Source organism: Lactuca serriola, chromosome 6 (genome assembly GCF_051521515.1).
Source record: "Lactuca serriola cultivar US96UC23 chromosome 6, Lser_US96UC23_V15, whole genome shotgun sequence".
Lineage (NCBI taxonomy): Eukaryota > Viridiplantae > Streptophyta > Magnoliopsida > Asterales > Asteraceae > Lactuca > Lactuca serriola.
In genome coordinates this window covers 32,973,483-32,988,521 of record NC_136413.1, presented here as the reverse complement: position 1 = coordinate 32,988,521, position 15,039 = coordinate 32,973,483, and the positions used below count along the sequence as shown (strand labels likewise).

Below are 15,039 nucleotides of genomic sequence, written 5' to 3'. Positions count from 1 at the left end.
GGCTTAATTCAAGCCCAAGGCCCAACCAAAAGTCCAGTCTATCTTTGGTATTTTTTTAATGGCCTAATATCTCATAATCACCAAGGCCCAAACTGTGACATCCCCAAAATCTCGGCCAAAAAAGAACGGTTTTATTTATGCTTTTAAAATAATTTCAGAGTAAATCCTTTTGATTTAAAAGAGTTGCGGAATTTGTTCGCAAAAATAAAATAAAATATAATAAATTTTATCAAAGCATTTCATCAAGAGATGCATTTTCATTATATGACAATATTTGGGATGTCATGTTCCGATAAACAGACCAAAAGCATAAACAACAAAAGACAGACCATACAACAGTTACATATAACAACTGGTCTAATATCAAAAGATCTTGATAAGTCATCCAACTTATGCTCTCGCGCCACTACCTGTAATACAAAGAAACTGAGGTGGGTCAGGCTTGGGAGCCTGGTGAGCATATAGGGTTTTCAACCCACAATAAATAAGTATATTTAATTCAACAATTAACAATAACCCGATTACTCATTCCCGTTATCCTCACTTTACGTCCCTAAAACAACATCTATTATAAGGAACCTAATCTAGGATTTTCATCTGGATAGACATTACTGCAAGGGGTTTCCTCAACAATAAATGTCCTAAAGGCAACCATGAGGGGATAGAGTACATCGGTGAACTCATCGTTCACAACACCTACAGGTTATGAGCCTGCTAGTGTTCCACTGGACTGCCTATAAAGAGTCTGTGGTCGTCATCCATACTCCGCTAGATGACTAGATTAACAACAACAACATCGAGGCCTCTCATCATTTTATTTCATCACACATCCACTATCTACCCATGTTCTACCCAACATCTTTGTAGATAAAAATATTTATACAACATAATACATGTATAAAACATTCGATCAATACTGATTTCAAATAACACATAACATATAAACACACAGCACGTATTTTACAGAGAATACTTTGTATTTATGTGTTAGAAGAAAGTAACTACACACTCTCACATATAAACAACAATATATATACACATAGCACGTATTTTAAAAAAATACTTCATATCTATGTGTAAGTTGAAAGAGACTATACACTCACTTGATTAAAAGATGATCGAATAGCACTACGGCTTGTAGAAGTAGTATTCTTCGGTAGATCTGGAAGATCTTCACAAAAATTGGCTTCTCGCGGGCAAAGCTTCGGCTCGGGAATTGCACTTCTCGGGATCTTCGGGGCTTCGGGACTTGCTTCGGGACTTGGGAATAATATCGGGGCTTTGGGGTATAAGTTGCACGTAAAATGAGGAAAATAAGGGAGAGAAAGAAAGAATTTTGGCAAAAGAAGTCGACAGCCTCGCATGCCCTTTTATAGCAGCGAGACCTCGGACTACGTTGGGCGTACGCCGGATAAGGCTTCCACGTGGCAAACTTCGGGTTGAGGAACGCGGCCTCTTCTGGACCGGGGAAAACAACAGTACGCAGTGCGTACCCATCTCGTACGCAGGGCGTACCTCAATGTCAGCTTGTACGCGGGGCGTACCTCCTTGTATGCTGGGCGTACCTCGCATCCCCAGGCTCTCTTCGGATAAGCTTTGGTATGCATGCCACGGTCTTCAAAAAATCATAACTTTCGCATACGAGCTCCGTTTTCGACGATCTTTATATCCATGTGTAGCTGAGACTACGCTCTATAACTTTCGTTTAGACTTCATCATCTAATTTTGACTTTATTTTTATTATATTATTTTTAGTAGGCCGGGACAGGAAAACTCCGTTATAAATTCGTAACTTCTTCATCCGATGTCCATTTTCGTCTGTCTTTTTACCGTTGGACTACTATCGACGAGATATTCTATTCTCGTTTAGATTGTTTCGGCTAAAAACCGCTCGATCTCAAATCGAGTATTCGGGTTGCATGCCGCTAAGTCGAAACTTCGAAAAATCATAACATCCTCATACGAAGTCAGATGTGGGCGTTCTTTTTATGCACTCTCTCGGTTTAACATATTCTACGACTTTCATTTAGATCACTATGGCTACATATCATTCTATCTTAAATTCATATTTTACGTCATTCAGCGTCGTGCCGGTTTTGTCTCGAAACTTCAACAGGTCAGAACTTCTTCGTTATAACTCGGATTTCGGCATTCTTTATATCTTTGGAAACCTCGTCACGACCACTACGTCTTCATGTATCGATATTGGGGGTTATGAAACATTACATTTAACTCATATTGTTATTCTTAATTCATTTAAGTCACACAATTAAGCAATTAAGCATAAAACACATAATACTCAAATAATACATTTTTATTATTTCAAAATGAGTTACAAGGTTATCCTAGACTATTACATTGCTAATAATGACAAGCCCAGAAACACGGGTATTACACAAACTATAGCCCATCTATGGCCCAATTTTCCAAATTGGGCCCAAACCCTCATATGGGTCTTACCCTAAGCCCATCAACATATTCTAGTCCATAAGATTATTGTTGGATGGCCCATTAATAATCCAATCATCAGGGCCCAATAAAAGGCCCAACAATAAACCCAAGTGAAATTAAGGTTTCATATAAAATGATGATTGGGGTTAAGTGTTTCTCACTTAACCCATTAAGGATTTAACCCACTAAGGACTTAATCCACTAAGTCCAATATTGCTTAGATTAATTTTGCCAATGATTATTATTTAATATTTCAAGTTATTAAATAATTCTCGTGTGTGTCCCGATAAATTCTCAAAATTAGGGTTTTATTGGCATTAGGGTTTTCCAAACCCTAATTAGGGTTTCCAACCCAAATATTAGCCCATTTATCAATTTGTTGTGCTTTTAGGTCAATTATGGCTTTATTGGACTTATTAAGCCCACTAGAATACCATTAAGCCCATTAGGGTTTTATTGGGTCAATTAGGGTTCATTAGGGCTGACAAGGCCCATTAGGGTTTCAAGCACCCTAAAAAAATCCAACTCAACGAGGCCAGCACATCGCCACCCGACACGACGATCGGTGACGGAAGCCACCACTCTAAGGTGGTGGTTTTCAATTTCTTTTCATTATTCCATCTTTTGTTACAAATTACAATGAATATTCCAAAAGTAACCGCACACACACACACACACTAAAATACACCCACCCAATAAGATAAACACACACAAGGCGGTAGCCACCACCCTATGGTGGTGGTGATGCCTTTTCCGAGAACTCTAGCCAAACACCCACACACTCATCAACTGGACACGCACATCATCAAGCCTTCTGCTCGGAAAGGGAAGCCAACCACCCATTTGATGGCGTATGGCGGCGGTAGTGATGACTTTACGATGGCAGCCACCACCTCACGGTGGTGGATGTGGTTTTTTTGTTGGTTCCCAGTCAATCAACACACACAACAAACCCTTCCTCGAGATTCTGGACACAACCACCACCGGTAGTGCATAACGACAGCAGCAGCACCACGAGCGGCATAATGACGACAGTCATGGCGGCGCCAATGAAGCTGAGACGCGGCGATGACGAACAGAAGAAGAAGGGAATACAACTGGGGAGGAGGAAGTTAGATGAGCATCAACGGTTGCTCGGCGACTTAGGTTGAATGAAAGCGATTCTCGACGTCCGGCTTTGATCCTCAGCCTCTCTTCTCGTTGGAAATGGCAGCAGCGAAAGCAGCAAGGCGGCGAGGGTTCGGCAGCACCCTCCATGATCTCTGTGGTCCCTCCCGACAGCCGCTACATCGTCCACGTCTTTGCCAGCGACGGAGACACCAGTGGGTCGAGCATCATCAAGGAGATAGCGGCGGAGGTTAAAGATGTATAGAGAGAGAGAGCGGTGGTTGATGGAAGGCCTCGAGGGTTAGGGTTACCTTAAGCTATAAACCCGATCCCTCAAAACATTAAGCCATAATAACAATATTAGTCCCTCCCCCCATCCCTTTTTTTTTTCTAAATTCAATCCAATTGTTACGAAATGGTCCCTCCTTGATGAATTCTTCTCAAATTAAGTCTAATATTTACTCTTTAACCCCATGTTTCCATAAATTCTTTTATATTGGTCCAAATGATAACAAATAGTCCCTCCTCTTCCAAAACCTTTTCAAAATAAGTCCCTTAATTGCACTTTAACCCCCGAAACTAACATCCCGATAATTATTACTCAATTTTTGGGCTATAATAATATAAAATAATGATAAAAATTACACCTCGGGGTTCCGTTTATTATTTAATTATCTTATTTTAATTGGGATGTTACATACAAGTTACAACAACTTCGCCTTCATCTTTAGATTAGACTCCACAACTCAAAAGTCTCTGGCTTGGGGGGTGATTAACAATTATATGTTGCCATCCAAGCTATGTACCCCCATATTTCTCTTTAGCATATGCCTTCGTTTCAAATCTACGGAATGCTAGTTGAAGCCATTTGGTTTCTTGTCCAACCGTATTAGGTCTTTCCCTCTCTCCATGAGGCCAAGGGTCCAATTCCTGTCTATGACATAAGTGGTATTAAGACTAGTTTAGGAGTAAATTAGATTTGTGGTTTAAAAAAAAGATCAAGAGCAAAATGCACATATGTTTTATGTTCGTAATGCCGAATGAATTAAGGTTGGCAGTGGGATGTGAATATAAATATATAATGTGAGATTTTAGGAGGATTTTGTAGTAGACTCCCATACAATATTGAGAAATTGATTTCTTTGATTCAAACTGATTATGTTACAAAGTATAAATACAATACAGTGAGGCCATGAGCCGTATACTATGCTAGAGAATACACGATGGGCTATACAACACTAAAGTATCTAAATCATAACACACATTAACAAGTGGGCCAAATAATCTCAGGCTGTTTGTAAGCACGACTTGAATTAGTTGTTTGACTTGGTCCACATCATATATATATTTACGAGATTATCGGCATGAAAGCTCCATGAAAACCATAAGGCACTCGACATGGCAAATTAATAATTGCAACCGGCTCACCGGTAAACTTATGTGCATCTACTAGGATAACCTGTGAAATTAAGCCAATTTGTTCCCCATTCATATCCAAGAACCATTAGTATGATTTGCTTCACAAGAATATACATATGTAATAAGAGATTAATATAAACTTACCCGAGATCTATTCAAGTGTTCATCATGTACAAATGAGATCACCCAACCATCATCTTCTTCAAGGCCATCGGGCTTCGGCACAAACACAGTACCTGAACAGAATGTGTTTTCTGGGAATTTATGGTACTCCATTTCCACATAATCTTGTTTTTCATCCTACGAAGATAGTATAAAGTTATCAATCTGCATGAATATGGTGTTAAAATTTGTAGCACAAAGTTATAATTTTCTACCATTAAACTCGAACTTCTGTCTTTCAAATGGAGCTTCACTAGTCCTCCATATTTAGCCATGCCTGAAATGGAGCTCGCATCTAGATCAACAGTTTGGGCATACCCATATTTGTTTTCAAGGCCCAAATAATTTTCATTAATCATAGGGAAATCCATCGAACGTGTTGTTCCTGAGAGATATCGTTCTTTCACTTCTCCATTCTCCATGTTTAATCTCCATTCGTAAGCTCGTGAGAAGAAAGATTCATCTGAACTGAAAGCAGTGTCGGATTGTTGTGACTCCAAACACTTGAAACGGCTTGAAAACCACTCAAACTTGTTCAACCCTAGATCGGGTCCTGGTATAATAGAGTTGTTCGCTCTAAATGCATGCACTATTACCTGTTTATGTTGCGAAATTTACCTATTAACAATCGTTACACTTGCACATATAATGATATATAGATTCGTATAAGCTGCTAATTAACCTCATCGCCATCCTCATAAGTGTTGATAATATGAAACACACAACATGATTCCACTTCGAACCACCTCACGCTATCTGCATCACCATAGCGCGGCATCACTCCAATCCTCGCGTATCCCTCTCTATCGTATTTTATCAATCTATATACATTGTTAGCAAATATGCATCAACAGTTCGTAATTAACCAAAATATTTCAAGAAAATATTCAAGAACGCAGTGATGAAGATGCTTACGGGCCTCCATTTACAAGTCGTTTTATGTCTATGGTCAATGGGAAATCAAGTATCACATTGTATCTGCAAAGAGTACGTGAATTAAATTCTTGAAGAAATGTTTCTTCTTCAGAAACTGGAAGATACAATGAATTGCTAATCTTTACCTCATTGTAACACCGATATCATGGGAAAGGCTACACCTTTCGAACTTTAGATCTGATTTATGAACTAGCTTGCTTCCATCAGCTGCATATATACAAATTATCAATCATGAAAATGAAACTTTGAGACAAAAAAGAAACGACTTCAAGTACCTTCTATGATTCCGATCTCAAAAAAAGGTTTCATTGCGTTTACACCCATCATTACTAGCTCCCCGGAACCTGGAGCTTTCTACTGAGACAAAACATATTGTCCAAGCTTAGCTATAACACCAACAAGATGATCATTATCTATTTCAAAGATCTAGGGATTCACAAAGGTTCACCTTTGGGTGTGCTGTAAAGGGTCGATTCCAAGAGTCATCGACATCCCATGTGCCTAACGTGTTCAGTGTTTGAATGTCGATCTCTTGAGGCAAATGATTCTCAGCTGCTGCGTAGAACTTTCCCGAATGCTCAAAAACACTTGTATTGCTTATCAGTTTGTTGACTGTTCCAAATCTCATCTACACAAACCATAAAGAATGCATCAAACGCCAATGTTTTTTAAACTTTTGAAAGCATTGGTATGAATCAGGTCATGAACGTACCAGATTGAGAAAATAAGCTGATAAAATAGCAGGAGAATCGCCTTCGATGGCAGGAAGAAAAGAAGGTTTGTTTCTTTGCTTTTCCATCTTGAATGTATCAGTTTCTACATGCTTATTGTTGTAAGAAACATTCCATTTACCATTGCTATCTTTCTTCAAGTACAAAGCATGAAGCATTCCTTCTCCTTCCACCCATATGTGACTTGATTTCCCAAATATCGAGTTAGTTGATTTAAACCCTCCAAAAAGAGGATTTGGGCCTGGAAATTTGAATCTTGAAACCTTATTGTCCATAAAAAGTAGAAAAAAATAAGAAATTTAGAGCAGTTTCACATACCATTTCTTACATAAACCCCCTCTGGAAAATCATTTGGGATCCTTCCCTGTATATCATCGACACAAACGGATTCTCCCAACTCTTCAATTGGAGCAAAGTTACTCTGTGTGCAAATAATAAAACCCATGAAGTAAACGACTGATCAATTTGTGAATGTGTGTGCTTATGTATCATTCATGGATACTTCGATACAGGTTATATGTATTACCTGAGATGGGAGTGATGGATGGTCGATGAACTTGAACATTGAATTCGTGAAAACGTCTAATAAATCCATGGAGGTTTTCTTGATCATGGCCCGAGAAACTTGAATCTTCATGGGAAATTTTAGCACCTCGCCCATCAATGGCTGTTGATTGAAATTCGAATAGTGTTAGCTTATAGTTGACGATCAATTGCGAAATTTTTAAGAGACAGAGAGAGAAGAACCTGGAAAGATGATAAGAGAAGGTTTTTGTGTTGATCAAATGAAGGCCTTTGAGCACAACAATGCACCTGAATTGCTTTGGTGATGCAATCCGCCATGGCAGCTGGTTGTTCTTGTGTCTATCCAAAACAAACTCCGTCTTGGAGCTATACAACTCTTTATATATGTATTCATCTTCAAAAGTCATCGAAAGGAAACCAGTTAATGAATATTAAAATGGTCCAGTTGTTCTCGATGTTAAAATAAAATAGTCTGGGCTTGTCCGGCTTGGATGCTCTGACAGTTTTTTCAAGTTTTAAGAAAAAGTTAAAAAAAAAAAAAGTTTTTATTCGGCCTAGGAGTTTTTAATACTTATTTATCATAAAAAAAAAAAAAAAAGTTATTTCCATATAAGGAATTTACATTTTGTTTTTTTTGTTTGTAGACTTTTCTTTTTCTTTCTTTTTTGAAAAAAGACCCAATTTTATCGATTAGTTGTTATCTTAAATCTAAGTTTTTTTTTTTCCTACAAAACTGCAAATTTGGTTAACAGGTAAATCTAAGTTTTTTTTTCCTACAACACTACAACTTTGGTCCTTATAGTTTGTACTTTAGATAGGGTCCAAAATCTTTTCGACTTGCATGGATGGTTTAAAATCAGAAACTTTCCGTGATTATAGTCCTAAAAATGTTAAAATGACTATTTTGCCCTTATTATTTTTATTTTACATTTTTTTAATTTGTTTTAGTATTTAAATAATTATAAAAAAAATAAAAAATAAATAAATTATCACCCTCTTTAATAGTTATGAAAAGATAAAAAAAAAATAAAATCAACTACTTACCTCTCTCTCTCTCTCTCTCTCTCTCTCTCTCTCTCTCTCTCTTCCAAAACGACACCAACCAGGCAACCACCCCATCTTAATTTCACTTATTCACCACCACCACCACCACCACACCCCCTCCATATCCACCACCCTCATCTTCATCTTTTCTTGTGGCCTACCCCCACTGTCGGCATTGCTGCCTACACCATCCTTCCTATCGACCTATCGTTGGACATAACTTCAAATTAATGAGCATGAACTTTATCTGGGTTCTCGAAGTTCATCTTCTTCCTCTACCTACATGTTCTTCTTCCTCTAGTTGTAAATCTGATGACCTCCTTATCAGAGATGCATCTCTAAGTAGAATAGGTCCGACGACCTTCTTATCACCATCGACCCTAGCAATTCCAACATCCAATTTGGGGGTTTTATGTACAATCAAGAACAAACATGGTTGCAGGTACAAAATTTCTTTGGCTTATGCAATTCTAGAAGGTGGATTCAACAAATATATCATGTCTATTGGAGAGTACGAGATTTTACAAAAATTTAGATTAATTGTATGGAGAAAGAAGAAGCAGTGATGTTATTGGTTCTGATTTGGGGTATCGAAAACGGTGCTGGTTGATTTCTTGCTAACCTCCATTCATCTATACCGATGTTCAGACATGAATCCCCTCCAGATGAGTTTTGTTGATGCTAGTGTTCTTATCAGTGAAGATGGGTGAGTCTTGATTTTAGCATATTGCAAAACAATATGATACCATTTGTAAGGAATCACCAAGAGTGTTAGCGGAGTACCAATTCTGGAAGAGAATTAAGTCAACGAGGTAGCATTTTCACATGAACTGGTCATCATCAGAAAATCTCCATTGTGATGATGAGTCTTCATTGTAGATTGATGTCGACTTCATTGTAGATTGATGTCGAATAGGTAGTCGACAATAAAACTGGAACTCTTCTATGGAATCCTGCAGAAGCAGGCGACATTTATGTGTGTGTGAGAGAGAGAGAGGGGGGGGAGAGAGAGAGAGAGAGAGAGAGAGAGAGAGAAAGAGAAAGAAAGAAAGGGATTAATATAAATATACAAAAAGGAAAAGTAAAAGAAATTAAAAAAGAATCATTGGAAGGGCATATAAGTCATTTTAGGTTGTGTGTGGACCAAATTCAAAGATAATAGAGTTTGAAAGGACCTAATCCACAAAAAGTTTCTGATTTTGGACCATCCATGCAAGTCGAAAAGATTTTGGACCCCATCAAAAGTTTTTTACATGCCATAAGGACCAAATTTGCTGTTTTGTCTTTTTTTTTCCAGAAAAAACCCTAGATTTTGTAATATTTCCTGTTTAGACCTAAAATATATTTTTTTTCAAAATAATCTCAACTTAAACTTATTATTTGTTATTTCATTAATTGAATTGGTTACCAACATGTAAAACTATAGCTCTAACTCACATGCGTCCTAAGCACCTGTTCGTTCCCCAAAGAGCCAACCAATAAAATAAGGAGTAAATTACACGAACGACTTTGTGGTTTGGAATAATTTGCACACTTGGTTTTTAACTTTTTTTTAACTCGGACTGTCCCTATAGTTTGATTTTATTGCGTCATAGGTGTTGGGTTTTAGTATACTACAACATCCTATGGTACACATACAACCCTAAATACCTTGGATCTATGTTTTCTCTATATACATGCAAATATGAAGTTTCCAAGATATTACCCTATACTAGCATACAAATATCATATACTTGGGTAATAAAATAGATAGAATACATACCTTTTTTTATGTAACTTTTCTTCATGAACCTTGAGTGCCTAGTTCCCCAAGTGTGACACCTCAAATGGTTCACACAACACCATGAACACTTGGAATAACCTTGAGAATAAGGATACTTTGGTTCTCTCTAGTGAAATCGGCCTTGCCCTTTTGTGTACACACACTAGTGCCAATTTCACTAACCAAGGACATCTTTATATAGTGTGGAGATTAGGGTTAAACCCTAATACCCATGACCTTTCATTTCATATGATCCATAGGTTAAACACTCCATGGACTATCCATGAAAGCTTAGCCCAACCTAAATGAACTTGGCCCATCACACAAATATATCTTAGAGTCCATATTTAATTAGTTCCTTTTGATCACTTAATTAATTATAAATTAATTCTTGATCAATACTAATTAAATAATATGTTTATATATTAATATATTAGAACTTATAATATATCAATATAAATCACTAGTATCCTTTTTCCTCATCTTGTCTATCCAATTGTCCCGATGCCATGCAACCCAAATGGACCATGCCGGGTCTGGTCAAGTCTTACCAATTATAGTTATGGACTTAGACATTAATCCAATAGTCTCCCACTTGGATAAGTCTAAAACTATTATTGAGTATGACTTCAAACCCCGACTAGCAATCGTAGCTCTCAAAAGCTTCTGTCGAACTCTGACCTTGCCGATGAACTCTGACCTTTGTCACTGACTTGTCTATTAGATAAGGGATCATATATTCCTCCATTCTAGATATCATATGGACTGAGACATGAATTATAAATCAGTCTCTCTGTCCATTTGTTGTTTCCCGATTTCCAATTCATGAAGACTGAATGATTGAACAAATCAAATCAGTCCTGGCTTGGCCAAGCACTCACATGCATCATCATTAAATCATCGAGGGGCCCACATATATCGCTTTTATACTGAAGGTAAAAGGAATGGATAAACTTTGAATCATATGGCTTTTTCTACTACTTGTTGAATCATACACAAAGGCACGTTTTATAACATCGAGTTACTGAATGCGTTTTCGTGCAATCAATGTACAACCAACGCATAGTAACAACTCATATCTCCAAGTTTGAAGAATATAAGATATTATCGTCTCATGATCACTCGTGATAAAATCCATGAAGTGATTCAAATGAGTGCGGGTTGAATCCAATACTCAGAACTTATGAGCACTCATGAGTGTTGTAGCACAACTTTATCCACCAACTTGGACCTCTACAAGCCAACCCATGACAGTCTTGATCATATCTACTTCCAACATATGATCAACTGTGGATGGTTTTGAATAACTTAGTCATTCCGGAAGAATAACCTAGTTATTATGGAAGTGAAAACATGCAAAGTGAAACACATGGATAAATGAATCTAATATGGTATCAAAACCTATGAATATAAATAAAACACTTTCTATATATCATCATACTAATTACTCATTATTCATTGTTTCAGTTTTATCAACTTTATACTTGAATTAAAACACTAGGTGTCCCATGCTCCAAGCATGTACACTATGTTTTCTAAACAATAGCATTGCCATACACCAAGTATGCACTCTATGTTTGCCTATGATCCTTACTTTTGTGAAATAAACCAATTAACCAAACTTTCAATGATTCTAATTTCGCACTCACAAATCAAAAAATATTAGATTTTAAACTTAAATGCACTACCCTCTTGCAATGAGTGTGTACAAAGTCACAAAGACTTGTCAACAACCATTACAGGGTATTCCAATGAAGACCTACTCCATGGACACAAAGCCTTATGTTCAAAGTATGCATTGCTTTGAACATGCTTCTTGTACTAAGTTTTTTCTAATCTTACACAGATTGCTTCCATCTATGGAGACAAATCTATATTCCCATTTTGACTACCACTTCAGAACAAGAGTTGCCTCTTTTCAGACTATGTCAATATGACCCTTCCAATATTAACAGTATACTTCCAACTGTCCTTGAGCAACCAATATTTGGTAAACCTTAGATTGCCCTCGACAATTGCTTAATCACTTTAGTCATATCCAATTCTAGACATTGTTCCCCTTAATGCCCCATGGCATTTGGAAAATTTGGAAAATTTGGAAAGGATAAATATTATAGCACATGTAAACGATATTGTACCCAAAGTAAATGGGACATGATTTATGATGTTTCACATAAAGACATGGTTCTAGACCAGTCTTTTGCCATAATAATTTTTTTTGTTTGCCATACTCTCAAAATTTGACTATGAAAAGGGATGTCGTAATCATAATCAAATTTTGAGAACGTAATATATAGAATTTTCTTAAGTTGAACCAATCCAACATGAAATTCATATATATATTCTTGACTAAAGGTGATTAAAATCTCAATATAAGCTCTTTAGAATGATTATAAACTAAATCTAAGCTTTTTAGAATTGAAATGAAGTATAATTTCCTCTCCTTTAATTATAGCAAAACAACTTTTTCAACCTCTGCAACCTAACGAATTGAAACTTTTATTTTCTATAATTAACCTTGCTAACTTGCGATACTTATCATAATTATGATGATTCCACTAACATGATGATTATTAGCATAACACTTATACTCCCACTAGCTTTGACATGTATCCAGAAAACAGCTGGACCTCTAGAAGTCAATACTTTATTTACATTCTTACCAAAGTTCAGATTTCTGATACTAGATTGCTTTGATAAGACTTTATCGAAATCATACACCTTATCTTAGATGGATCAAATGTGTGTCTAAATAATTTCAGAACTATGAAAAGGGATGTCGTAATCATAGTCTCAATTGTTTAGACCTTTGCCATTTCTCATAAGTCCATGTTAGTGTGCCAGTTAACCACGCACGCTCCACTAACAACTTTGAGAACTGTAAATATCACAATTGCTATCTACTTAAAATCTACTTAGTGAAAGAATTTCCTCACCATCATTTCCATGAATTTGAGAGAAACCTTATGAAACTTAGATTTTATGGTGTATGTGTTCTTATCCATGTGAATTTGTCAAATCAGAATCACAAGACTAGGTTAGTGACAAATCCTAACTCATAAGGATTGAACTTGTGCAATCTTAACCTCTTGCCACCTGGCAGCACAAGGGCCCGCCATTGCTTCCAAGTAGTTATGCAAACAATTGAGAACATGTAGAACTCAAATATATATAGCCAACTTAACTGGAATGGGCACAGAAATGTCAACACGATAGGTTATAAACCTTTAGTTGTGTGCTAGTGATGAAATATAGGCTTTATTCTTGATTACTTCTTGAAACCCTTTCATGATCTTTTAGACTCCCACTGTCTCCTTGACCTATAAGACTTTCTTGCCAAATATTCAAGAGATAGTGTGGATTCTAATCAAGACAAATACTTAACACAATTGGCCTAAGTTGGTCTCTGTTTTATCCAAAACATCACAACTTACCAAATTCAAATGCACAAGAGTAGAAAATCTTTACTCTTACATTTCACTAGTGTTACTAAACCTTATTTAAGATGTGTCACTCAAGTTACATTTGTGGTGGGCTTGATCAGTGCACAAGAATGTGTACTCGATCCCTTAGTCTTTTACTTGACTCACACATCCATGTGAACAAGTAATTAGTCTTAATTTTCCAATTCTTGAAAGTTCTCATTCATCATAATATACAACTTGCATGGTTCCAAGTTTCGGTCCTCTTGAAACTTGGGTGATGAGAAACTTTCTTTATTTGGTAAATTTAGACACTACCACAAATGAAAGAATCAAAACCATTTTCCTATATTACTAGCAATGGAATCATATAAACAACAAATTTTTTCATAAATGCCATTGTAAGGATACTGAAAATAAATAAAATCAAAAATTTCCTTTTATTTTAAAATCTTTGCGGAAAAAAATATCCTTACAATCCATATGAAAACCTTGTTATATATTCCTAAGCAATGTGTCATAACTCCTAAGTAACAACTTCAAAATTCTAATGCGATCGAAGTCCATCTTCACGATCTGAAATAGCATATACTTCCTTTCAGATTTCTCTCTTTTCTTTGATTCTTATAACATCACCATGTGACTCAGTCACATTATGTAATAAGAATCTCCAAATAGGAGCTTAATAGAGTTAGACAATGGACTTTACTTGAAGTAGAGTCAAACTTATTGACTTTAACATCCTTAGGTAAATTTGGCAACTTCGCAAACAGTTCCCCTTCCTTTGGCAATTTTAATAAATGGACCCTTTGGTAATGGTACATGAGACTATCACAGACTTAGCTTTTCTCTTTACCATTTGGTCAACCGAGTTAACTATGGCCGATCCCTTTCCATTGGGAAGAGAATGCTTTTTCTGGATTTCCAGTGTCATCATTGTCAATGTCCATAAAGTTTTGGGAAGTCGATTTTCTAATCAAATTTGGTTTACTAGCCTTCCAAATCATTGTTGATTCAGCAGTACCAAGCAAATAGATAAGATCATTAAGGGTCTTGTCATAGTCTGTTTCATAGGAGTCCCAAAGGAACTCACAAACTTTCTCAAGACTTTGACACCCAACTCTCCCGGCTTGTCAATATGTGACTTCATCTCCAAGATGTGAGCACACATAGACCTTGCTTGCCAATAGGGCTTGAGTGACCTTGAACTTGTGGGTTAGGGAGAATAATTGGAGGAGATGGAGGAAGTGAAGTTCCAAGAGATTTGGGAAGATCATTGTTGTCTAAACCAGACATCAACAATGGGAGAAATTCAAGTAAAGTTGATTTAAGTCCTTAATATAACACCCAATATGAAATATTAAGGCTAGGACCCAACAAAATATTTTATAACTTGGAAGAGGGATGCTGTAATCCAAGCTATAAAATATTTGAAGGTAGGTGAATGACGATTCACCAATTTCCACCAAGATAAACGAAA

The 15,039-nt window shown here is 36.7% G+C and overlaps 1 protein-coding gene across 1 annotated transcript; it reads right to left on the bottom strand.

Annotated features, from left to right (window-relative positions):
• Positions 1 to 4,683: 4,683 nt before the first annotated feature.
• Positions 4,684 to 7,704, bottom strand: LOC145059053 (carotenoid 9,10(9',10')-cleavage dioxygenase 1-like). Its single transcript, XM_079006920.1, has 12 exons — positions 7,554 to 7,704; positions 7,333 to 7,473; positions 7,125 to 7,227; positions 6,788 to 7,047; positions 6,524 to 6,703; positions 6,351 to 6,429; positions 6,201 to 6,282; positions 6,055 to 6,117; positions 5,822 to 5,960; positions 5,355 to 5,735; positions 5,122 to 5,277; positions 4,684 to 5,017 (listed from the first exon to the last, which is right to left on the bottom strand). The coding sequence occupies exons 1-12, from the start codon at positions 7,647 to 7,649 to the stop codon at positions 4,907 to 4,909; spliced, it is 1,791 nt and encodes a 596-aa protein (XP_078863046.1). The 5' UTR covers positions 7,650 to 7,704; the 3' UTR covers positions 4,684 to 4,906.
• Between the last annotated feature and the right edge of the window lie 7,335 nt (positions 7,705 to 15,039).

Coding starts and splice junctions, on each gene's coding strand:
- LOC145059053 (XM_079006920.1), bottom strand. CDS start 7,649: ATGGCGGATTGCATCACCAAAGCAATTCAGGTGCATTGTTGTGCTCAA. Junction 6,430..6,523: donor CCTTTACAGCACACCCAAAG/GTGAACCTTTGT, acceptor TTGTCTCAGTAG/AAAGCTCCAGGTTCCGGGGA. Junction 5,278..5,354: donor ACAGAAGTTCGAGTTTAATG/GTAGAAAATTAT, acceptor CTATCTTCGTAG/GATGAAAAACAAGATTATGT.